The sequence below is a fragment of the Sceloporus occidentalis genome, unplaced genomic scaffold (genome assembly GCF_023333645.1).
Source record: "Sceloporus occidentalis isolate IW3139 unplaced genomic scaffold, rSceOcc1.0.p SCAF_12, whole genome shotgun sequence".
NCBI classification, from domain to species: domain Eukaryota; kingdom Metazoa; phylum Chordata; class Lepidosauria; order Squamata; family Phrynosomatidae; genus Sceloporus; species Sceloporus occidentalis.
The window spans coordinates 19,033,745-19,060,889 of record NW_028316992.1 but is presented as its reverse complement, the minus strand read 5'-3'; the positions used below and the strand labels follow the sequence as shown (position 1 = coordinate 19,060,889).

General features: G+C 41.7%; 1 protein-coding gene across 1 annotated transcript in view; it reads right to left on the bottom strand.

Moving 5' to 3' along the window:
• Positions 1-10,199: 10,199 nt before the first annotated feature.
• LOC149305342 (von Willebrand factor C domain-containing protein 2-like) overlaps positions 10,200-27,145 on the bottom strand; it is a 150,086-nt gene continuing 133,140 nt past the window's right edge. The window contains exon 4 of the mRNA XM_089477948.1: positions 10,200-12,452. Coding sequence (XP_089334074.1) covers positions 12,304-12,452 — 149 coding nt within the window. The 3' untranslated portion in view covers positions 10,200-12,303. The remainder of the gene's footprint in view (positions 12,453-27,145) is intronic.

Here is a 27,145-nt window from a genome sequence, read left to right as displayed (position 1 = left end):
TGAGATCCCTAGTGGCACAGAGTCCCAGTTCAATGGCTCCATTTTCATTAAAGATCCTCACTGGAGAAAATTGTGAGATTCTGCTGTTGGCAGACTGCTGGACCTGCAACATGCTGCAGACTGTTCCTGCCAAACTTTGCAATTGTGTTTTGGACACACATGCAAATGCTGGCTTGGCTTGGAATCTGTCTCATGAAGGGGAGGCTAGCCATAATAGCTCCAGCAGCTTGCAAGAGTAATGTTGGAATCAACCCAGTTGGCTGGTGCCAGTCAATGGTGGAAAGGATTAAGGCTGGGAAATTTGTTAAACATGTATGCATTAGCTGGGATCAGGAAATATATTTCCAGTTAATGACAGATCTTAGTAAGGATCTTCCTGGGAATGCAGAGGGCTATTAATCAGGTTTTGGGTGTAAGTAGATCAGGGGGCCAGTCACACTTTTTTGCACAGAGATATTCACATCTGTGAATCAATTTAAAATCAGTTCACCGCTCCCACTATGTTTTAAGGCAGCGAATCTCTCTGTGGCATTTAAATCCAGACTGAAGTTGTCATTCGCCAATGTTCCAGATCAAAATGGAGGCACCTCCATTTCCTGAATGGTGGCTGCGTGATCCGAATCAATCCAATAGCTTACTCACACTATCGGAGATGAGGATCGTTGCAGTTCTTTAAAAAAGAACTGCTAAGGGATTTAAATGGGCTTTTCGGTTACCCCCCGACCCGCCAACTGCACCAAATACAATCGGTAAAGTCTGAATGACAGGAAAATAACCTGGTTTCCAAACTGGGTTATTTCACAGTGTGAATTGGGCCCAGGACAAAGAACCTTTCTCTGGGGACATCTGCAATTAAGTATGACAGTTTCCTTATGGCTAAGGAAATCTCCCCGATCAGGCTAAATTCCATCAGGTCACCTTTTTCTTGTTCCATCATTAGTTGAGTAGTTTTAGCCCATCACTCAAGAAAACAGGCTGACTCTCTCCCCCCATCTTTGGATCAAAGCAGTCCCCTTTCTTGGCTTTGCCTATTGTTTTGCATTTGTAAAGAGACTAGGAATGGGATTGGAAATGGACAGGAAGGAAACACTGTGAAGAGCCCTAGATATCAGTGTTCTAATATTCTTGCATTCTCACATTGCTTGGGTTCTTGTGCAGCAGTTTCAGTTCTGAAGCCCAGCAGCTTCACTGTTTGTGACTGCTGTGTTTTGCTTAAATCAGTGGCTAAGCTATAGCCTTTCTGAGCAGTAGAAACTATTTAGCCACCCAAACTTACTCTTCTGTCTCCTCCCAACACTTAACTTTCTAGGCAATGTTCAGAATTTACTATGTTCAGTACTGGCATTATATAAACTCACTGTCATTTAATAAGAGTGGCATTAACAACCAATACATTATATTTTAAAAAACAAACCACCCTCTTTGGCTACATCTAAGCACTAACACCAGAATCAGAAGGTGTTAAAAAGTTTTTTATAGTAGAAACCAATGCATCTCCATAACTATAGTTGGCCCTCTGTTTTCACGGGGGATTCGTTCCAGATCCCCCCCCCCATGCATATTCAATCCCCATAGGCTTGAATCAGGTGCACTCCCGTGCACATGACTCAAGTGAGCGCACTAGTGCGCATGTCATTGAAAACAGCAGAGGTTGCCCCTCTGCGAATATTCAAGATCGCAGACCTCAGATCCATGAGTTAGGAGGGGCTACTGTACTACTTGCAAATATCCCAGTTCAGATACACAAGCATTTGCTTGCACCACTTGTCCAATCTAGACAGCAATCTTTGCCACTGTCTCTTCTTTTGGTACAGCAGTAAGTGTACAGCAGTAAATGCATGCCAACTTCTCTTCTAAGTTTAACAAGATCTCAGGAGAATGTCCCTTTAGAAGCCCTCAACTATCACCAGGAAGTGCTTTTCCTGTGCATAGCAGTTTTCTATTCTTCTTCCCTCTTTCCTATGGTTAGCATGTATAGCATTACTGTGTCTAGAGACAGGTTAATTCTGTATGTAAATCTAGTTTTGATCAGAAGCCCAATCTTTCTCTGATAACCCAATGGAAAGAATCATTGCTAGGTTCTCTCTTCTTTTCCCATCTGGCTCCATACCTATCCTTGTCCTAGCTTGTCAAATTTATTTGGAGCTCTTTGTCAAGGCACAGAATGTAATCTTAAGCATTTATGAGGCCTATGTTGGTATGGTATATTCTTCACAATGTGAAAGATGTAGTGGAGAGAAACCTAGACAGGAATCTACAAGGTGCCTATCCGTTTGGTTTTAGAAGGAACTTTCCCGGTTCCCATGTCCCCTCTTCTGTCACACTGACACTTCAAGAGAACTATATGCCATACACCCTGTTTATTTTGCAACCATACCTATCCTTCCCTTTGATACTCTTTTTTGTGTTTCTCTCTAGTGTTCCCTTTTCTTTCCAGAAGTTTCAGAAGTCCAAACTTGTCTAAACTCAATGACAGCTTCTTCTTGAAGCTGAGATCCAACTGCCATAGTTTGTGTAGGTTCTTCAGCAACTCTTACAATGAGTATGCCCTTTTGAGTGCTTTTCGTGCCACCTCCCCATCAAGTTGAGTTTATAGTAGTGCAATTTACTATTGGTTTCATGTGCTTAGTATGTACTATACTCTTGGACAGCCATGAGTTAAATAATTCCACATTAAAAGCTTTGCTGTAATATATTGTATTCTGTGTTGTCATGATTTTTATAGTTTTTTAATGCATTAAATAAAATCTTTTTCAGAAAACATAGCTTTTTGTGAGTGTTATTTACTGGGACTAGTCTGCCTGGGTACACTACTATCAATATTCAGAAGTCTTGTATGTGCGAGCATTCTCAAAATATATAAAATATATTGAAGTTTAGATATTTATCTGGTAAGAATGCCCAGCAATATTATTTACTGCCTAATATCAGGGCCATTTTTGCTATTTGGCTAGGCGGACATCATGGTCTGATGACTTTTACCATGTCTCTTTATGGAACAGAAAATATTGCATGGTTTTTCCCTTCAGAATGATATGGGCTAGGTCTCACTGACGTGGTAAACCTCCATCTGGTTTACCACCTTGGTTGTGCTGCCTTAGACTACAGTCTAGGTTCTTTTTGTGGAGTGAAACGTTTGGTATGGGAGAGGGGCATTCCATCATGGTTTCCTCTATTTTCAATCTGATCTGATACAGCTTATACACCTCACTGAACTGATAGATGGAACTGATTGAATGGTATCTGGCTGGCACTTTTAGCAAGGCATGGTTGGGGAGATGTGGCATAGAGTACCATATACTCAAATTGACTTCACGTATACGTCGAAGGCAGGTTTTGGGGCCACAATTATGGATTTTCATACAACCCAAGGATAAGTCGAGGGTAGAACCTAAGAGAATGTAACACAGCATCTTAAGGATGAAGCGAAGGAAAACAATGACAAAGAACTTGCAAAATTCCAGCAAGCATCACTGTTTGTGCTCATCCTAAAGCCTGGATGGATAAGAGAATAGATGGGGGTCAGTGCTTCTAGGACAGTTTAGGCTCTTGTCTTTCACAAGACAAGACAATTCCCAAAAGGGAATGGTTCCTTTTTTAAAATAAGAGTTAAAGTACAGTACTTACATTGACCCGTGGATAAATTGAGCCTTGTTTGTTTGTTTGTTTGTTTGTTTGTTTACCCTACACTGCATTCAGCCCTTGTCCACTTTTTGCAATACTTAACATTCCTAAACACTTTTACAAGACTATATACAATTCAAGACTGGAAGGCTGAGATGGCATGGACAACTATGCCTAATTCTGACTTCTCTAGGAAGGAACCTTGGTCTAATCTACATTGCAGAATTAATGCACAGGGCTCAATGTTATGGAATCCTGGGATTTGTAGTTTATTGTGGCACCAGAGATCTCTGACAGGGAAGGTTAAATATCTCACAAAACTACAAACTCCAGGATTCCATAGCACTGAGCCATGGCAGTTAAAGTGGTGTTAAACGGCATTATTTCTGCAGTGCAGATTAGACCCCTGTGATCATATCAGCCAAAGATTGTAAAATACACTCTGAATCCCTGCTGACACCTGAGTCTATAAAAGCTGCACTGGGTCAAGGCAAATCCCAGCATTGTGGCATATGTATTTGGAAGAATGGGTGAGAGGTCCTGGGCACACCTGCTGCTTCTGTTGATGCAGTTGGTTTCTTACTTGCCATGTTAGAGACGATCGGAACAAATCTACTATTTTTATTAGACTAATGTCACCCCTAATGTAGGCTAGAAGTAACTGAGCAGTGGGGAGAGTGAATCAGCTCCAGGTGTTTGTCTGACCTATAAAGGAGTTTTCCAAGGTGATTCACCTATTTGTGGTGCACAATTTAGCATCTTGGCAAGCTCAGAATAAAACCTGGAGCAGATTCACTGTCCCACTGACATGGAAGCCACCAAGATAATTAAGAAAGTGTACAGGTGAGTCTGGTTCTGTGTTTTTCTATTTCAGTTGGCATCACTGTATCCACATCATCAGCAGCATTTAACGGTAGAGGGAACTGAGGGCAAGTCTTCCCAGGATACCCTAAAACCTAGATCCAGGCCTGATCAAAATGCACACCAGACTATAAATAGTCTTCTTTTGGGGAAAGTGCAATGGGGATAAATGGTTGCTTTGGAAGAAACAATCTGCATTTTCATCCAGATATTTCCAGGTCAAACTGAATTCTAATTCCTGGAGCACATTTCATCATCCGTCAACACCCCCAGTAATCAACAATATCCACAACATAACAGGATGCAGTTCCAATCCATGTCTTCCAAACTAGTAATTCATCACTGGCTAAGGTGCTGTTTCATAACAATCCTCCAGGAAAAATGAGGAATCAATAGATAAAAACCTGCACGCATGGAAATGAGGAAGAACACTGGACACATGGTTTGCTGGATAACACACTTTATATTTAACAAAATAATTTTTTAATAATATATCTTTTCAAATATTGTTTTCTAGAATCCCATTTTTTTACAGTAGAGTGTTTGTTTTTGTTTTCACTAGTTTTCAGGCACACTATTGTTTTAAAGGTGTAAAAAAAATCTGGATCCTCACTGGCAGGTAATCCTCTTTACAAAGACGTAGACAACCCCCTGTTTCAGTATCCGGTTGAGTATGTGAACCAACCTTCAGCAAAAAGGATTTGGCACAGCTGTATTGGAGACGGGTTGGTCCAATTTCACTGAGCTGATGATCTGGCCCTGATGACGTGGCTTGTATATATGTATATCTAGAGACTTCTGGGGACCAGTCTACCTTCTTGCATGGTTTCCATCTCCACACCGTGGTAGGCTTTCCTCCAGCTGCTTGGGAAGTGATCCAATTGTTTGTTTTCTGGGCAATCCCTAAAACAGCCTTTCCCATATGTTTTGGACTACTACCCACATCATTGCAGCCTCTGAAGGGAAGGGCACTGAAGGGAATTGTAGTCCAAACATCTGGACAGACCCTGGTTGAAGAACGGTAGTAGTGATCAGGAACTTCCATGCTCAGGGAAGCTTCTGTTATGGTTGTTCAACAGACTCCCCTGAGACTCTCTCTAGGTCTGCCCATCCAGGGCATAGTATGAAGGCACATGACATAGCATCCTTTTTCAGTAGGTCTGGACCTGGTCAGTGCCTGGATGGGAGAACACTTGGAACCATCTTGACTTCCATTCCCACAAGGCAGGAAATAACTGAAGTGTATGGGTGATCACATCAGAATGGTGCATAAACATGGCTGACATTAGTAAATTGCAGCATAACCTCCTGATTAGCTGTTGCTCACAATACACTAGGAGGCCAGTGTATATCTATATCTAGAGAGAGAGAGAGAGAGAGAGAGGAGAACTTTCCATGGCAGCTTGAGTAGTATGATGTAAAATATAGCCTTCAATGTAGCCAGGATAGCAAGTGAGGTGTAAACAGATGGAAGTGTGCTAGATTCTGTCTCCTGTCAAATGGTCAGGGTCTGTGTGAGGCAAGTTCTTTCGGTCCTTAGAGCATAGCATTAAAGCCCCCATAGTGACTGCATCTGGACCACCACAGCCTTGATATATTGAAGGGAAAGGGAAAACACGAAGTGGAAATTATACAGATCTTTTTCCTTCTCATGCCACAAAAAGAATGCAGGAAATACAAGCATCTAGACAGGTAGGTTTACCAAGTGCAGGTAAATTTACCAAGGCTCTTCCACACTACACAGTTACTGCACTATGATCCCACCTTAACTTCTAATACTGCCTCCTATGGAATCCTGGGATTTGTAGTTTGGTCAGAGGCACAAGGGCAGCCCCTTGGTTGAGAATTCTAAATCCCTCTCTCTTAACTGCCAATGCCAGCATTTCATAGGTTGTTGCCACAACAGACAAAGCAGGCTCACAGGATAACTGTGTTGTGTCAAAGGGCTCCAAGTGGAGACAATAAGATGGCTCTGACATTTGTAAAGCCAGACTATGTATTGAGAAATAAAATCTCATGCAGCTTTTCTGGGCCACAGAAATCCACTTCAGAATGTGGGTGGGCACTATATGCTTAAACTCTTCTCCCACATAGGTGTTTATTGGGGTGGGGGTGAGGAACTGGGATTTTAAACAGTGATTAACCCATGAAAATTGTGCAGTTGACATTAAAATGCGATTAAAACAAGATGAACACAAGAGCCATTAGGCAATAAACAGCAAAAAGTCATTCATGGGAAAATCCCGTGCAAGATTTGCTGTTGTTTCTTGCCTGGTTATTCACGGGTTAATGGCACTTTAATCACATTTCACCTTGACGTCATGTGAAAACCGTTAGTGCAATTGCACAATAAGAACAGATTAGTCGTGGGATAATATCACTTTGAACACCACGTCATGTGAAAACCATTAGCGCAATTGTGGGATTATCATGGGTTAATCACCGTTTATACTTCCAATTGTCTCCCGTGTGATAAACTCCATAGAAAGACATATATGTATAATTACATGTAAAGGAAAATGCTAAACTAACACTCATCTGGTTGATATGCTAGCTTCTGTTTCCATCAATTTTTCAATGCAGGGAATAACTGAACCACATGATTTCCCCACTGATATTCTACTCATCAGATGACCCTGCCTATTCCTAGAGAAAATGAAATTTCTGGTCCCCTTTGAATTATAAGGGGGCTTGATCTCTTGGTAAGGAAAGGTACAGTGTTGAAGTGACTCTTGGCATAAACAGCTTGCAGTCAAACTTCAAGGAAAGGTTCTTGGCTTCAGTTCACAAAAGGCCCTCTCTGTGTAGCAGTAGGCACCCTCCAGCACCAAGAGCAGCTGCTTTGTGAAGCTGGCTTCTTGGTGCTTTCAAGCTTCTTCACCCCAGTAATTCTCTGCACAGCTTAGTACGCTTGTCCTTTGCTGGCTTTCAGCCGACTGCATTTTCTCTCACCCCCCTCCCCTTCAATTGGACATGGTAGTTCCTCAATAATAGATGGGCAGCTATACTTCATGGCTCCACTTAAGGTTTTCATAGTGTTTCAAATGCCTCAGTATGTCATTTATTTTTCATTCCAGGGAATACGAATGGCTGGGTCTGCATTGGACTTCTTAGCAAACCTGTGTGAAGAAAGAAAGTGGGCGGGGGGGGGGGGGGGACAAACAACCCACAGAAGGCATTTCTCAGCGAATGGAAAGTGTGGAGTGTTTCTGCTTTTTGTGAACATGAATAAATAACAAAGTGGAGTAGGGTGAGGGAAGGAGGAAAGCAACTTATGAATGATTTACAAATGCACATTTCTGAATTAATGGCTGCAACAGCAAAGTGCCAACTGTTCTGCAAATTGGTGCCTTAGAGAAGGGTAGCTTGATCTGAGTCAAGTCAGTGAGGGACATTGCTTCTCTCTGGCTATGGAAATAAACATGTGGCAAACATCATTTAACACTGTGCTCACTGTCCCATCATATTTGCTTCTTTTGCTCTCTAATGGGGTTTCTACAGAATGATAGATTTCAAGTGTAAGATCACTCACTGCGTTGATCTTTCTCACAAGACAGGAGCCACTGAGTGCCTCTTGAAAGGCAAAAGAGGAGCATTTGTCTCTCTTTCATGGCATGAAGACCCAGGGAAGTCCCACACTACAGTTAATGAACCATAGGCTTCAACAGACAGAAGAAGACATGCAAGGACACTGTGGTGGCTTAGAGCAAACTCACAGGCTATCCTAGAAATTAAGGCCCATCAAATTCCATCAAATATGAAGTGGACCCTTGCTGAGTAAACTGTTTCTATGCAGAGACAAAGTACAGGAGCAAGCGGGAGCCTTGTACTTGGATTTTGAATTAGTTAAAGCTAAAAGCAACTGGGGTAGGGATGGGAGTATAGGGCACAGGGCTGTAGTGTTGGTGTTCTTCATGCTATTTTCTGAATTTAATGTGTTCTCTACCCTACGCTGACTTTTAACTTTAAAATATGTTGGGAGGTCCATCCAAGCGCATCCTGTGACACAGCAGGTAAGACAACCTGTTGCCATGGAAGTGCATGTACACATGTTCATGTCTCTGCCTATGTGCCTAATAAGAAGAGATGTGGCTTGCTCCGCAAATGGTGTAGTCATTTTTTTAAAAGGCTGTCCCAATACCACAGTGGAGTTAGGCAAAACACCGTGGGCCCTACTTGGGAGCTCATTTTGTTGTACTCTTAGAATCTGTTTGTCAGCTAGGGAAGGAAGTTGGCGTTTTGGGTTTTTTTTCTCCCCTGGGGATTTTCGCTTTACCATCTATAATGCTTAGCATAACTTGTTTGTTTGTTTAAGCCATTAACATCACTTAGCTGGCTGTTCATTGGGGCTCCAAACTTTCAAGTTCATGAATATTTGTCACTTGAACAAAAGAAGACTATGGAAAGATTTGGAGAGTTATGAGTAGAGATCCTAACAGAAGCGACTGTGTAGAGTTCTAAATACTGTTGGCCTATGGCACATTGTTTCATTATTCAGACCTCACAACCCTGAAACCTCACATTGTTGTATTATTTCTATTTCTGGAACATGGAAGCACCTGGAAGTGCCTGGTATCAAACTGATATTTTTAGATCACTGATTTCCTTTCTTATTGGCAGCATCTTCTGAGGGTCACAGAAAGGGGTGCTTCTGAGATACTTTTGAGTAAGGATGCCAATGCCAGTGCCCCATACTAGCTCCTTCTATATGAAAAGCAACTGTTGAACCATTGAGGTATACCCCTTTTGATTTTTCTCATATGTGGAACATGCATTATTCATATCCTAATGCTGGAGAATGCGTGCAGGGTAGGATGTACATGACTCTATTGAATGGCTTGATTGCTTTTCTGATTTACATGGCTGCAGTAAGAGTTTACTGTTAGAGAGATTCTATAGTGATGCTATAAGCTTTAGCTATAATTAATGTGGGCCAAGATTCTGCATCATCCAGTGGAATGTAAAATTCCACCAAAAATAATTTTAGGGGAATTTTACATTCCACTAAATCCTCCTCTTCCCCACAAGCAGAGTTTAGCTGTCTCCTGTGCTCCTCCAATGGCCATTTATTGGCCATCGGAGGATCAGAGACAGTCACACAGAATCCAGCTATGTTTCTGCAGCTGCCCACAGCATGGCATCATCTTTTGGGATCTCAGAGGTGTTGGAGAATGACGGTAAACATACATTCAGCTGCAGGAACATAGACAGATGTTGTGTGGTTGCCTCCTATTCTCCATTGGCCAATAAATGGCTGGAATAGGAGAGGTCTCAGAAGAGTCAAGCGTGCTCAATGGTTGTGAGGTTATGGCAAGTGCGTGACAGTGAATACCTTCCCTAGCAATAAACATGAAAATACATATACAGGTGTAACATGGACTTACACCTCTCTATTCCAGCAATGGTGTCCTGGCCAAGTTTAAAAAGAAAAAACAGCATTTTCTTCCTTTTTTCATGCTTCATTAACTTCAAGTACACTTCAAGTACTATAGCTGCAGGTTACATTTTGATGGCCCATCTCTACTGGATGTGTGGTAAAACAGTTTTGACAACTTAGAGCAATGGAACAAATATCCAAACTACACTGAAATGGGGATGAGGGCAGGCTTGTTGTTGTGTCCCTTCAAGTAATTTCTGACTTATGGCAACTCCAAGGCAGCCTTATCACAGGGTTTTCTTGGCAGGATTTGTTTGCCTTTGCCTTCCTCTGAGGCTGAGAGAGTGTGAGTCTCCCAAGGTCACCCAGGGAGTTTTATGGCTCAGCAGGCATACAAACTTTGGTCTCCAGAGTCATAGGCCAACTAAAGCATGCTGGTTGTCAGTGAGGGAAGGCTTATCTCAGGTTAATTAAACTGTCTTCATGATTTCAGGTTCTGGCTTTGGATTTCTGGTTAATTTACTGGAAACAGAAATTTCTTTATAGCAATAATAGCAAGCAGCAAGTACATTTCTATACTGCTTATCAGTGCATTTAAGCACTCCCTAAATAGTTTACAACTATAAACTAATTGCTCCCAACAAGCTGGGTACTCATTTTAGTGACCTCAGAAGGATGCCAGGCTGAGTCGAGCTTGAGCCCTTTTGCTCGTATTGAACTCACAACCTTGTGATTTGTGAGTGAGTGGCTGCAGTACAGGCATTTAACCACAGCACCACCAGGGCTCATAAATTTCTTTCCATGGAACATGAGGCAAAGTACATCAAACTCTGAATTTAAATGGTTGGGCATGTTTATAATTTGTTTTGTGGTGCCACATGTTAGTTATTGTTACTACAGCAGGAGGCTTTCCTAAGAGCCTTTTGGATTTTTAACATGTTTGCACTGTCAAATATTTTAAAGCTTGAAAAAAACAAAACAGCATGAAGACCTGTTCCATATTCAGATCTATTCCTGAGGAGTAAGCATGGGGCAGTCTTTCAAAACATGAATTAGCCCATAATATTGTCATGACCTTCAGTAAGAGCAGGCAATGGCAAAGAAGACTAATCCATAGGAAGCAAAACACAGATGGTAAGAAAACAAGGTCAACACAGAGAGGACTCCAGGGAAGTGGCAGAGAATAACATTTGAACTCTAGAAGCAACAGCATTGGATTAAACATGGACCTATTCTCCTTAGGTCCAACTGAAGCTTGGTGCATCAGAAATGTAAGATGAAATGTGTCTTTAGCGTGATTCCAAAGCTTTTTTAAAAAAACAGTGTACTGATGACATACTGAGGCATAACAATATATTTTAGTTTTGGATAGAAACCCTAATGGATGATTTGTTCTACAATCATATAAATTATTTCCCCTTAAGACCTGTTTATTTCTACACTGGAGTTCAGTCTGTTCAGAGCCTGGGGAGAAGGGGCAAAAGAGATGGAGAGAGGGAGATGGTTATGTTTCTGCAGTCTACCTGTACTTACATCTGGCTGTGTGGTTCTGTGGTCTGCCTAGAGTAACACCTGCCTTCATTACTCAAACAAGCTTCCCTTTCCTTTCTCTGCAGAGTGGCTGAGGAGAAGGAAGGGAAATTGGCAATCCAGAAGATTGAAGTTCCTCATCTCCCTTTATGGCAAAGGAAGTGATGTGAAAAGAAACAGTAATGTAATAAAGAGGCATTTGGGACGTCATTGAGTATTTGATTTGGGTCACACAATTTCTTTCGAGAACATTGCGGTTATCTGCCTACACACAGTTGCCTGATACCTTAGTCCAATATTTTAGGGTATATCTGTTGTGATTATGGTGTACCTTTCTATTCAATTGTCCCCACGTAGTGGAGAAAGCATAACATATACAGATGGCTCCTAGCATGCCTGGTCACTGTATATCTGTGCATCCATTGTATTCTTGAAAGTTTTTCTTCTTTCCAGATCCCCTCTCCCACTGGTTTTAAAAAGTGCATTTTAAAATGAATCATCCTTGTTTAGCTTGCATGTTCCAACTACCCTGGCTCCGAGGAAAAAAAGAGAAAGTTGCTGAAACTCACAAAAGTGTTAATGATATTGATGTCACAGATGTGAAGAGCTAAAATATGCTCTGTTGGCAGGTTGGAGGTATCACCAGAGGAAGAATGTCTGTAGAATGTTCCTTTCCTAACCCACACCATCAATGTGCGCTGCTTGCCATAGTAGGTTAAATAGCTATATAGGATTTTTTAGAGAGAGAGAGAGAGAGAGAGAGAGGAGAGCTCGACCATTAGTAAAATAGTCACTTTTGTTTAACTCTAAAAGATTTTGCTGGTGACCCTACTGCAGCAGGCAGAATTTAACATGTGCAGTGTAGAAGCCGTCGCGTTGGATATGTACTTGTTGTTCCTTGGGAATTGGCCCTATGCAGCCGGCTTGCCTTGGCATTCACGTTTGGAACACTGAGCAGGCTTCCACCAGTCCCCGTTGTGACAGTGGCAGATGTTACACTCGTCCACTTTCACTTCGATGCCAGCCGGAATGATGGTGGTTCCTGCAAAGCAGTTTGGACCTGGAAATGTATACACATAAATAAATTAAATGGTGAAGCAGATTGGGAAATATAGGCTTGTTTTTATGGTGCACAATCTAGCAAAAGTTAAGCAGCTTTGTGTTCCAGTGATAGAAATGGGCAATATGCAAAGGGTTCTTGTAGCACCTTTGAGACTGAGAGAAAAACGATGATAGCATAAGGTGCATCTGATGAAGTAGACATAGGGGCTGTGCAGACCGGCCAAAAGGGCTGTCATCAGTGTGGAGTGGGGTGGTGGTGACCGCATGCTGCATGCCTCAACTCCACCCCAAGCCACCAGGAAACTGCCAGGCCAACCAGACGGCAGGTGGATCCACATCATTTCTTCAGCAGAGCATTTAGACACGCTGCACTGAAGAAACAGCAAAAAGCCACCACTATGGCAGTAAGGGCACCTTTTTGCCAGTGCTAAAAGGAGCGGTATTTTGCTGTTCTTTCTAGCAGCGGCAAAGCACTGGATTGGGGGCGCAGAGTGCTATTGCTGTGACTCTAATCCGGCAAGGAAAGGGGCAGGGGATGTCACTCCAAGGGGCATTCTGTCAACCCCTCGGTCTACGAAAACTTATGCTACCAACCTCTTTCTCTGAGTCTTAAAGATGCTACTAGATCCCACTGATTTTCCAGACTAACATGGCTATGTCTTTGAATAAATGGGCAATAATTTCACCTGGTTTACAACCTAGGGCCAACCTAGTGAGAAATATTTTGGTACCCCCTGTCACCCCTCATAATTATTTTCACCCCTTGATTTTCGTTGTTTCATTTGTTAAAGCTAAACATGTCATAAAACATAGGTTTAGTCAATATAAGTAGTTTGTCTTCTTTTGTTAAAGTTTTAGACTTCTGCTTGTATTGTCTCTGTAGCCTAATTTATTGCCTTTTACAGAACAACATTCTTTTTCTGATTTCTGATTACGTAGTGATAAAAGACATAGGATACAGAGTGACCGTGTACCCGTCTATCTCGTAAAATAATGTAATAATAAATAGTTTATTACTTAGTTACTTAGTTTAAAACTTGTTGTAAGAATGCAGCACAGTATTAAACGTACTAGGCAAACACTTAAAATCAAACACAAACACTGAAACACTATTGCATGTTCACTACCAAAAATGCAAAACATGAGAACAGACTAGTTTGTTTGTTGTAAACAGTAAACTCAAGACGACGGGCGACTCGCATTCCATGTTGTGGCACCAAGGGTAAGGCGGGTAGACGGTGAGAGGAGAAGGGGCTGTTGACCTTGAGGTTACATTCAAGGCGCATGTGGAAGGTGGATGATGTACCATGTGACTATACCACGAACAAAGGGGGTTGCACATTTATGTTTTGGCCATTGTACAAAGAAACTGACATACGGTAGCTTGCTTTTACATCGCTTGCTGTAATGAGTTTTCACTTTAATATTGTTTAATTACACAAAAAATTATACAAAAAAGCCGCTACATCTCCCCTAAATTTTTCTACCCTAGGCGGCTGCCAAGTTCACCTATATGGATGAGCCGTCCCTGTTTACAAGTGCCTCACTTTGGATGGAATACTACCCATTGTAGTTATTCCTGAGTTGTATCCCACTCTTTGTTCCTGGTTTGGCCTTTTTACTATGGGAGGAAGGCTGGCCATTCTTGAATCACTGCATATTAAAAGCCATCATCCATACTGTGCACATTTGAGAGAGCAGAGTGTGATGTGTATGGGCAAAGTTTAATGGAGTGATTTATTGCATTTGGTGATGTGATCACCAGTTAGGAAGATGAAGCTATTAATTAAAATACCATCTCCCCCCACCCCCAATGAACACTCTCACTACTCTGTTTACAATACAATATCCACTAGAAGTAGACAAAGAGAAACAAGTGATCAAACACAAATAAGCTATTGAAAAAGAACAGGAAAACAGAAAAATGTGAAGAATGCTGAGCTGTCTTTTAAGTTGTTCCCAAACTGCAGGTCAACTTTCATTGGTGTCGAACTGCATGAATTAAAAATAATAACAGCAGATATTTTGCCATGGCAGCCGACGAGTAATTCTTCATAGACTATGCCTTTCTTCCTTGACTGCATGCAGAGCAGGACAATGTTGAAGAAATGCAAGCGATAGTTAATCTAGAACTATGGATTCCTTTCCCTTATTATGTCTTGGCTGATCATGAAAGCAGGCAGTGGCAAAAAGCAAGCAGGGAAGCAGAGAAAGGCAGAATCACAGAACCATGGAGTTGGAAGAGACCCCAAGACCCATCCATTCCAACCCTCTGCCATGCAGGAACAAACAATGAAAGCACTCCTGAGAGATGGCCATTCAGCCTCTGTTTAAAAACCTCCAAAGAAGGAGACCCCACCACACTCTGAGGAAGCATATTCCAGAGGAAAGGAAAAGAAAGTTAGAGGGGGATCCCATTTTTAAATTTACTGTCAAATGTCTTAAGGCCAGTACCTCCTCTGCAAGCCTCATTTAATGACCTCAGTGTCCAGGTTATTGAATGTATAATTGACAGTGCAGCCATATGTCCTGTTTCTGTTTGAAGGGCTACCCATTTCAAGGATGGTTTAAAGATAATGAAGGGGCCTCAGAGTTGCTCATCAGCAGTCAATGTGGAGTAAACAGAGCAGTCATGGGGTCATGGATTTACTTGCTATAGTATTCTGTATCTCTTTAACATATCCAGCAGTAGCTGTGTTGGCCATATAGGAAAGTACAATAACATCCAAAATCCACAGAACAGTGATACTTTATTTACTTTATTGGGCCAACCAAAATGCATAAAATATATGTCACAAGCTTTTGAAGCTCGACTAACTTCCTCATAAGGCAAAGGTATTAAAAATCATATAGGAAGAAATGTTATGCCGGCGTTAGTCATAGGCTTACATTTTATCAAGATGTTGCTGGTGATGTTCTGAGTATGGGGGGATAGCTATGCAGGCAGGCCCTTTATCCTTCTGGCCATGAGGCACTGAGAAACAAAGCATTTTAAAGTCCAGGAAATTTAAATTCCATTAGCAAAACAAAAAGATACTTCCTACTAAAATCCAGGAGGTCTCAGTCCTTTACTCTTTGAGGTTTCTATACACCTAACAAAAGTAAAAATTTGTTTTCCAAACTGGGACTGCAATTGGCATATTTTACCTAAGAGCGCCTTAAAATTTTCCTAATGCAAAAGCATGGAGGCATTTTGAAAGATTCATTTCAAAATAAAGGGGTTTGTGGCCTCACACAGGACTAGCGGAGGCTGTTGACACAATCCACATTCTGCAGATTCTCATTCTTACTCAAGTTTGTTGAAGAAGAAAATAAAAAAAGGTATGCCATACTTGCGCCTTCATTTTAATTGTAGAAATTTGACTTTCTGGTTGCAGAATTATGTGTTATAGTAGGAAGTAAGGGCTCCCTATATGTCGTCTTCCTCTGACTTCTCTCAGTATATAATAGCCATAATGTTGTTTTTCTGCCAATGGTTAGGAGGGAAACATGTTCCACTAATGAATGTGACACATACTAGCAATCTACAGTGATTACAACTTTATATATAAGTGTGTCGCTATAATGAAATGAGTGGAGTCATATTCTCTGTTGATGTAAAAGGGCACAGTTCTCCTGAAATCTGTTCATAGCTGCAAGAAACAACATGAACAACAAAAAAGGCTATTGAAAGTGCCCGCAGCCTGCTTGATTTCTGAGGTTGTTATTTGAGAACAATGAATTATGTATGGCAAAAAAATGATTTATTCATATTCCAAACAAGATTTATTATGGATTTTATTTTATAAAAGGGATTTCTCTAATCTGCTTATTATCTTTCCCCACCCCCTGCCTCCCTGTGTTTATGAGAAAACATCGAGGCCCAAGTTACTTCTAAATCAGCAGGAGTTTTACTCTCATGCTCTTAAAAGGCTGGCTAAAAAGAATGTTTATATATACATGCCTGCCGTGTTAATCTCTGGCTCCCACATACATAATTGTGATCTGATTCCAATAATACCACAACAAATGCAATATGAATAAGAGGTAATGCCTTGGGCAATGTAGACTTCTAATAATTGGTGGCAGAGACCATAACCTGTGGTTAATTTAACTCAAGGGTGAGAATCACATTGGCCTCCAGGCATTGTTGGACTTTAGCTCCCAGAATCCCGTACCATGGATTATGCTGGCTAGGGCTGCTGGGACTTACAGTCCAGCAACATCTGCTATTATGAAGCCACTGAAAGACGCACCCTTTTTGCTGTTTCCTTCCCTAGATTAATATATATGTCAGCAATATATGTCAGCAATGTGTTCCTTTCATTGTTCAGTGGAAGCATATTAACTGCAAGTAATGGCAGATGTGTTTGGTGATGGCCATAGGTCAGTGGGAGAGTAGATGCTTTGCCTGCAGGAGATTCCTAGTTCAACAGCTGTCATATCGAATTAAAAAGAAGCTCATGTTGTCTTGGGAAGGACCGCTCCCCGAAATCTGAAACAACATCACTGCTAAATGAAGGACTTGTGGTCTGATTCAGTAATAAGGCAGTGTTACACTTTCAAAACTTGAAGGTATGGGCACTAGTTTTACAAAAAATAGCTGAGCGTCTCTAAGGTGTAAGTATGCATGTGCTGTGAGAACACTATTGTTTTGAAAATTAGCCTCAGCATCTGCTTGTGCTTCTCACATGTCTCTTATGCCACTGAGCTGAGAAACTAATAGCAGCTGAGATTTCTAGTGTAGACTGGGAGGTCTTCAAACACATTATTCATAGACATATTCCATATTCTGCAGAATGGGTTCACCCATAGAGATTAATCAGAGACAGCCAGGTATGGAAGGTTTTTTTTTCTGAAGTGAAAAGATTGAAGAAAATAAGATTACTATAAGGGTCCTATCCCTGTAATATTTGCATAAAGCCAATCTCATTTTATCATTTGCATTTTGGTTTTTTTAAAGCCCCAAGTGGATTATATACTTTTTTGTTCTTGGTTTCGTTTATATTTTATTTTATTTTATTTTATTTTATTTTATTTTATTTTATTTTATTTTATTATGACTCAAGGCAAAGGGAATGATTTTACACTTCTTTTTTTCAGTTTCGACTTAGAATGCTCACCTGTAATTGGGACCTACTAGAGGCAAAGAGTTACCATCTGCTCCATCTAAAATTGTGGATGAGTCTGAACTGGAGGTGCCAGTCTGTTTAATGGAGGGAAAGAATCCAAAGCTGCATGTTTAACTTGGTCATACTTTCTGGCCTTTGTTTGTCTCTCCAGTGTCCTTTTGCAAATGTGGTGGGCTGTCTCTGGCCTGCTTTCCACGCCAGCAGCATTTGCATTTTACGGCATTGGAAACCCATTCCTTTCATCTCATTAACTTTATGATTACCATGGGCTTTATTAGTACACTTCTCTGAGAGCCCAGCATTTCAAAACTACAGCAGGCCCTAAGTCTGAAGTTGCCAGTCTTAACTACCTCAATGTAATTTAGATTGCCGTCGAGTGGGATAATGGATGGCTCCTGGATATTGCTCACATTAAAATGATCCCTTCTGCTTTGTTTATAAGCACCGTGATAAATTTTGTTCCCATTTTCATCTGCTTTTATAGCCCACCCACAATAAAAACTGTATGAATAAGACATCCTTGGGTAACTTTCACACCCCTTTTTCTAGCCACTTTACATATGTCCACTGGCTATTCTCGAGATGGCAGTGACCCCTCCTGTACACTCCTGGCCAGGTCTGTTTACCCAAATGACAGCATTTCTTAGCCAAGACTGTTGTATTGTATACCAGTGCTGCTCAAAGCATGACCAATGGATTGGTGCCACTCTGCAAACTATTGGCTGCTAATTCGCAGTTAGTTTCCAGAGAAGAAAGAAAGAGTTCTGGACACAAATCTGGTCCCTATCTCTGGTACATCGGGAGCAAATTGCTAGTCCCTCACATCGGGCAGCTTAAGAAGCACTACAATATACCATGGCTGGGTAAATTTTGCGCTTATGGGATCTATTTTGGAACCTTAACCAGAAAGTGGTGAAAAGGGCATACACTTAAAATGAAAGAATTCTGAATCCAGAATTTTGATCCAAATACCAAAATTAAACAGGGCTTGCAGGCTTTCAACACAACATATCCTTTCTCCTCCTGCCACCATTATTCTTCAAATTGGCAGTACAGTATGAGCCCCGTATCTGTGGGGGATGTGTTCCTATGGTTATTGAAGATAAATGAAACCACAGTTAACAGTGAACTCTATATTTCTGGCAGATATTGATCATAGAGTCATGCTAGAGGACCCCCAGATGCCTAAAGAGACCTTTTTTCCAGGTGCAGGTAAGCAAAACTGGTCCCGCATATATGTGGACTGCATTGTATCAAGACATGGGATCATACTGTTCTAAATTTTATTAAACAAACAAACAAACAAACAAAAGTTCAGGGATCTTTGCTCATTTTCTTTCATTCATCCTGATATCCTACAGAAAATCTTGTCTACCTTGTGCCTTCCCTTGCTGTATGTGAGTTGATCACAGAACGCTCTTGTTAGCCAAAACCTAACATATGATCAGTGCAAGGGAAATGGACACAGGAAAGGGGAGGTAGGTAGGAAATCTAGCATATTTCAAAAAAAGAGACTGGATGCAAAGTCATGGACATGCAAGTACAATCAAAACCAACAAAATCACTTCCGCCACCTGGAAACACTCAATACTTCCAGAGACTTTTTTAAATGTATGTGGAAATGTCCTTACACAGAGCGGAAAAGCCATACCATTCACTTTTATGAAGAAGAGTATCTCAGTCATAAATCATCATTAATGATAGGTGCCCCAGCCTGCAGCAATATAACCACAGTGGAAATTAGGGATAGAAAGAATATTCCTAATTATTTGTTTCTGGGTTAAAAAAATGGTTTTCTTGACTGTTCAGAAGTCCTGGATGAATAAGAGACCTGGCAGGATGTTGTGCAATTTTCTTCTGGTATTCAGATGCCTAAATACCTTAAAGGCAGTGGGTGTCACTGGGGTTGACACTAGTTGTTGTTACCCAGTGTGATAATTTATGGTGTCATCTCTATGGATTTCTTGGGATGGGAGTGCAGATGGGAAAGAGGGTCTTACCCCAGGAAACCTAGCATCCTGTCGACATGGTCCCTCACCTAGCCAAGACAGCAAAGACAGAATGTCCCACGAGCAAGGGAAAACAAAGTCACATCAAACAGCTGCCTTCTAAAGGACAACTATGGAAAGGAACCAAACAAATCAGAAGGAGGAGGCAATGGGAGGGAGGAGCAGAGAGAAAGATCCATAGCTTCACCTTTGCCCTCACCCTCCCCTCACAGGGGAGCAGCATCCCAAGAAGAGGTCCCCCTTTCTCTCCAAGGGAGAGACCTTGGGACATCTTACTGCTGCCTAGTGTCACCCTCTCTGATAGTGTCACCTGGTGTGGTACGCATCTCCCATGGGTCCTAATGGCACCAGATCCTGTCTCATCTTGGAAGTGAAGCAGAATCAGAGGCAGTCATAAGCTGACAGGCTACTTGAAGGCACATACACAATCACATTCAAATATTCCAAAGGGTTCTGGAAGAATTAGTCTTCAGAGAATAAGATATGGATTTTTTTTGTGTGTGATCCTTCTCCTGTTTTCTGGACAGTAAATGGATTTTTTGGATAGAAAATACTGTTTCCTGCAACAACAACAATGTATTTTTCCTCATTCATCTTCACAATGTTGAATACAAGAATACTGCAGAGGAATATTAATTTTCTTCTGCTGCAGGGTTTTGAGGGTTCTTGGCCCAACTCACTTTTAAAAACCTTAGCATAATTTTGTCACTAAAGCTTGAAAGAGTGTTGGGGGTTTTTTTGTATTGAAAATTACCTATTTCCAGGATCATACCTCTAATTTCTGATTTTTCCCCAGATCATTGATAGAACTATGTGAATGAAAAGTGTGGACATTTCAAATGCTGAACTCTGGGCTGCCATAGATTTCCTGTTCCTGCAGAATGAAATCCACGAGTGTATGCAAACACTGAGTGGCAAGTGCCCTTCATATTCAATTGTGAAGAAGTAGTGGAGATTTTGAGACCGAAGATGTAGTAAGGTCTAGGAGGCCTTTAATAGTGTACTGAGATCATTGAGCATGTTCATAATCTGATTTTGGCAGACCAGCTAAAACAATTGCTAAGACACTAAAGATATCCTGGGAACACATTGGCTTTATAATGCATGAGTAGTTGGTTATGTAGAAGCTATAATACAAGTGGGTGCTGAAATGTTTGAATGCTGACCAGAAACAAAATTGAGTGGATACCTCCAAGTTGATTTTGTAGCATTTTGAGCAATCTAGTGAGATTTTTTTGGGATGACTGATCACTGTTGATGGAACATGGTTACATTACTATGATCTGGAGACCAAACAATAGTCCTTGCAGTGGCAGCACTTGGGAGTTCCATGGCCAAAGAAATTCAAGACTCAAAGGTCATCAGGAAAGGTCATTGCTATAGTTTTAGGGATAAGGAAGGTATTTTGGTGAATACCTATCTTCAGAAAGGCCAAACAGTTAATGAAGAATACTCCTCTAATTTGCTGTGCTAATTAAAGGAGGCATTGAAGGAAAAACAGTGAGTGAAGCTGCAGAAAGGTGTTCTCTTTTTGTACAATCATATACCTGCCCACACGGCTGACAAGATTATGACTGTTTTGAAGAATTCAGGATCCGAGTGCATAGACGCTCCACACTATGCATCAGATATTGCTCCATCTGACAAGTTCTTGTTTCCAAACCTTTAAAAGAGTTTGGAAAGAAGGGATTTTTCACGTACATAGTTTTTGTGGGTTTTTCAGGCTATGTGGCCATGTTCTAGAAGAGTTTATTCCCAACGTTTCGCCAGCACGGCTGGCTGGCATCTTCAGAGATGGCACCTGAAGATGCCAGCCACAGGTTCTGGCAAAGCACCAGGGACAAACTCTTCTAGAACATGGCCACATAGCCCAAAAAACCCACAAAAAATATGAAAGCCTTCGATTTTTTGTGTACAGTTGGCCCTTGGAACTCATGGGGGATCTGTTATGGAATTCGTGGGGGATCCCCCTGCGAGTTCCAAATATTGCGCAGATTCAAGCCCCATAGGCTTGAATGAGGCACATGCATGCGGGGAGCATGCCACGGGCATGCACCGCATTGCCGTTAATGGCAATCACCCTTTCCAAGTCTGCAGATCTCAAGTCCATGGAACTGGAGGGGCGAATGTATTTTCAATAACAGCAGCAAAGCAGTAGGTTTCACTGCTTTAGATCATTCCCTTATTAGTCAGGCTGAGAACATTTCAGCACTCCCTTGTATTCATCCTTATATGTCTGGATGAAATAGGTGATGCCTTACATCCCTAGTGGAAATACATTCAATAAATAGGTTCCATCTCCAACTTTTAGGTTTGCAACTCAAACCATCAATGCATTTTGATTTTTTTCTCTACAATGTAGGGAACCTGACAACGTTTAATAATATTTCATACTCTAAACAATGTATGTACAGCTTGGACTCTTTGATTCAAGCCATCATCTCCATTCCACAGGATTTCATATCCAGCATAACGATTAAGGAGAGATGCAGTCTTGGGACTATGTCCTAGCTTGTAATCTCTTCTATGAAAAGCAAGAGCAGGGGCTGAAAGTGTAGAAAACCTGAAAGATTACAAGGTTTTTCCTGGACAACACTCCCTCTCAGAAGCCACAATAGCAGATGTTCCTAAAAATAGCTTGTAACTCTGTGTTTCATGACTTCTAATGATCCAAAACCCACCTGGTAAACCTGTTTCTGGGCTGTGTCACTTCAGACTTCAAGTGGAGGTTCGCATGACTGAATGAAAGCTCATCCATGTACACAGTTTTCTCCACTCAAAAAACTAGCATGTCAATCAGAAAGCTAAAGTGGATTATGGTGCATAATCTCAATGTGCAGGTATTTATTTATTTATTTCTATGCAGCAGCCTTATGAGCCCCATCTCCAATGTGAAGTGCTATTAGCGTAGTCACAGGATTACTACTTGAGGGAGATTTAGGCCCCTGAAGTGTTGCTCATTGGCTGTTTTGATGAGAGACACATCTCCTGCTTTTAAGCATCTTTGGTCAAATAATCTAAGGAAGGCAATAACTGTTTGTAGATGCTCCATGAGTAGACAAGCCAATTACCTGTGCCACAATAATGAGATCTGTGCTGATTGCCTCCCAGATGCATAACAAAATTGTGTAGTAAGGTTCCAGCTGTCCTGTGTGGGCCTCACAAAAAGGCTACTCAGCCAGCACACTTGTCCTTTGGAAACAGAGAAAAATCCTTTTCATTAAATTTAAGAACAAAAGGATTCCCCAAGAGATCACACAATGAAGGAAAGCAGGGGACCAAAGGCGAGGGGATGGTATTTTCCGCTGTTGTCCTCAGGCAGGCTGTTAATTATTTTATTGAAAAATTCAATATTGCTAAAACTCCCACACAGAGATGAAGGAGTTCTCTTGGCACTTAAAAATGTGATTTGCTGCATTGCCCTCCATTTAACTATGCCAAGAGGGATAAAAAGAAGATGCTATAATCTTTCTTTCTTTCTCTTCCTTCCTTCCTTCCTTCCTTCCTTCCTTCCTTCCTTCCTTCCTTCCTTCCTTAAACTCTGCAACAAGACAGCAAGGGAAACCTCAGTGTGACTCATACTGACATCATGTACACCTGTATTACCTGCCTATCTAGCAAACCTCAGGGATGAGAACACCACCTAAGATGGGTTTTGGCTGTGTCTCTAGCACTGAGTACTGTGGTGGGCTGGATGAGACTACAGGCCTGCCAAGTTTATGTCATGACTGAGAAAGAGTAGGGCATCTGGCACAGCAGACTCTGCCATGGTGATGCAGCACAGCAGTCACTTGGTAGACTGCCTGAGGCACATACTCCTAGGAAGAGAAACCAGTGATGAAATGAGGCCAGGTGAGGAGCAGAGCAGTAGGTTGCGTGCCTTTTACCTTGCCAAAGACCTACCAGGAGGGCAGTGAGTTAGTGAACAATCCACTCAGTTGGGTGTCTTTGTTGACATCCCACTGTCCTATTTTCCCCCCTCTTTGCTACATTTTTTGCATATTTGTTTGATTTCTCCACACATATTCCTTTTGTTCTGTCACTCACTCTGTTCTTTCATATCTAGAGTTCTTTTTTCTCTTCTCTGGTCCTTCTCTGCACTGTACTTTTTGGCTCACTTCCATGCTGCATCCTTGCAAAAGTAAGGAGATCATAACATCCAGAATGCCAGATTGGTTCCAGAGAGGCCAGGGTTCAATTTCCCATTCAGCCCCCATGAAATCATAGAGTGACCATGAGCTACTTTCTCTAACTTACTGTAACCTACCTCACAGTATTTTTGGAAAGATATAAGGCAAGGAACAAATATGCCACCATGAGAATTTGTGCAACCTGAGGATGTGGCTATGATCCTTGGAGCAGTGAGACCTAGCACATGCATGCTGGACCCATGCCCTTCCTGGCTCTTAAAAGTGACCTGAGGGGGACTGGTGGAGTAAGTAAGGGGAACAGTGAATGCCTCACCACAGTAAAGCAGGTTATCATCTTGTCTAAAAGAGGCTGGGGTGAGGCCATTGTTGAAAAATCCTCCCTGGACCCCACCAGTGGTATCACTGGGGTGTGTGTGTGTGGGGGTGCGGACCACACCAGTTGACACCCTAAGCAGGGTGACACCACTGCTCCTCATACATTGGGCCAAAACAGGCTGTGGCATTCACCTGTATCTCTTTAAAATGCTGAATAGACTAAGGTGGGTTACAGACCGCCATTAGGGACATCCTGAGGACGTCCCAGTTTGAAAAAGGGGCGTCTCTTCTAGACGCCCCTACTCCTATTACAGACAGAGTCCATACAAAATGGCACCTTGCGCCTCGCAACATCTTTTCCGGGGCCAGGAAGGAGCGCAATTTCCGTGCTCCTTCCTCGGAGTGTCCGGGAGCTGCGCGGTTTAAAGGCTGCGGTTCCCGGACGCTGCAAGGGGAAGTGGAGCCAGACCGACGCTTCTCAGAGGTCTGTAACCCGCCATAGTGAGTGGGGTGAGGCTCACTGGGAGGAGAAAGGAGAGGCCCCAAGTTTTTTTTTTAATGCAATTTAAAATTTCAACATTTATTTTTTAAAAAAATTTGTTTTGTTTTTTAAAGAAGTTTATCAAATTTTCACTTTAACCAACCACATTTTAACAATTTTTCACTTTAACTACATGAAACTATGTATATGGAAACACATTTATTTTGGTATTGTAATTTAAAAGCATAATTTTAAGTTTGCTAGTTGTTTATGTCACAACGATTACCAATTACATTCAACATTATATGGGTATTCTGATTTCTGAGTAAATTAGTGCAAAAAACATTACTAAGGATTCTGCATGGGTGTGGTATGGGAAGAGGTCAATGGGGGGTGACAGCATGAGTTAGCGCACCATGTGACACCACTGAACCCCATTATCAGCCAGTCTGGAATATCTTATTTTTGGCTTCAGGCCTGGCAATGAGACAGAAACAGCTATGGCCATCTTGGAAGATGGCATTTGCAAGGAACTAGACGGGAGAATATGCTCCTGCTGTTACTGCTGAATTAACTGGTGGCAATTAACTGCGATCGCATGAGAAATTTTCACATGATGTCATGCATATCCTGTCACTGTCCCATCATTGAAGTGGAATTGTCCTGTTATTTTGTATTACGTTAATACAATTCCATTTAAATAACGGGACAAAGCGCAAGATCTCTGAAATGCTTTTGTGCAATCGTGATAAGGACAGGAGAGAAATCTGCTTTGTTCCTGATCCCATCCCATCCCCATGTGATAATCTCCAAAGGTGCTCCTGGTCAGTCACAAAGGATATCAGGGAATAGAGATTCAGCCTGTGCTGGACAGGGTTACACTCCCACTAAAATCTTAGCTTTTCAGCTTGGGCATACTCCTGGATTCAGAACTGAGCCTGGATGCTCAGGTTTTGGTGGTGTCCAGGGATGCATTTACACAGTTAGAACTTAGTGTGCTAGCTGTACTCATTCCTTGAGAAGTCAGATCTGGCTACAGTGACACATGGCTTGATTAAAAAAGTAACCGTTTTCTCAGGGGAAAAAAACCACCAAGCTATTTCAGCTAACCCCTATTTATGATTATCCTCAGTCTATCTAGATTGCCATGCCTTCAAGTTGACCTAAATATATGGTGACATTTACATAGGATTATTTGGACACGTTTCATTCAGAAGTTTGTGATTGCCTTCCTCTCAGTATGAAAGAAGTTTGCCCATGGTCACTTAGTGGGTTTCCATGGCTGAATGAGTCTCCCAGAGTCTTGGCCCAACACTCAAACTACTACACTGCTGTGATTGTCTAGTTTGCTATGCCTGCCATGCAATTCCACACCACGCCCATGTTTACTTGTCACAAATTCTCTGCTGACTGGAGCCTGAAGGTGTCTATTTGTAAGCTCTTCTAGGACAGCAAAACATCCACATAGCAAACATATAAAAGGTAAACCATGAACAATGTCCATCATTGTCTAAATGTAAAACTCAGACATAGAAAGGTGAAAAAAAACCACAAGGATAATAATTTCCTCTATGTATTTATGCTCAAAGAACTGGCAGTTCACAGAACTTGCTGCTGTATAATTACTAGTGCCTCTTTCCAACTTCCTGTGAATATGGCAGCCAGTGCAGAAGCAGAAACTGAAATTGAAACATGGTGACATTTAATGTGAATTTATGACACTCACTTCAAAAGGGCCTTACCAGCTACCTCTGAATAGGGCAGCAAGTCCAAAAGCAGAATACAAAATGTAGTATTCTGGAATTAAAGGTGATTTTGTTTTATTTACTGGAGGAACGGATACTTGTGAGGCTGTCTCACGACATTTTGCCACCTCCTGTGGACAAAATGACATCCTCCTATTCAGCATACAGAAGCCAGCTGTTTATACCCTGGTGACAGGCCAGCATCATCCACTGAATCTGAGAACAGTGGACTAGCTAAGAAGCCAAAAGGTAGACCATGCAATATGCATGTCTCTCTCCTTCCAACATCTTGTTGCTGTTCTGTGCAGTTTCACTTTGCCTAATGGCGGGGCTGGTTCTAGCTGCGAAACCAATGGATGGCCTGTGGAAGGGGGAAAAGGGGGCAATTTGATAAATAACTGCTATAATGTGAAGTTGAAGGTTTTCATGGCCGGCATCCATAGTTTTTTGTGAGTTTTTCGGGCTATGTGGCCATGTTCTAGAAGAGTTTCTTCCTGACATTTCGCCAGCATCTCCAGGTCACACAATATATATACCCAAGCCCTTTCCAGGCAAGCATTCTCTGAAGGTGCCAGCCACAGATGCTGGTGAAACGTCAGGAAGAAACTTTTCTAGAACATGGACACATAGCCCGAAAAACCCACAAAAACCTGCTATAATCTCATTTGAAAGTCAAGACGGTGTAATGATATGAATGCTGGATCAGGACTCTGGGTTTCAAATGGTGTTCATCCACAGAGATGCACTGGGCGTCCTTGGGAAAGTCTCAGCTTTAGAGAAAGGCAACAGCTAAACCCCTCTGAAAAAGGAAACTTGCCAAGAAACTCTGGGACAGTGTCACTATAAGTCAAAGTTGCCTTGTAAATACATAGGAACATC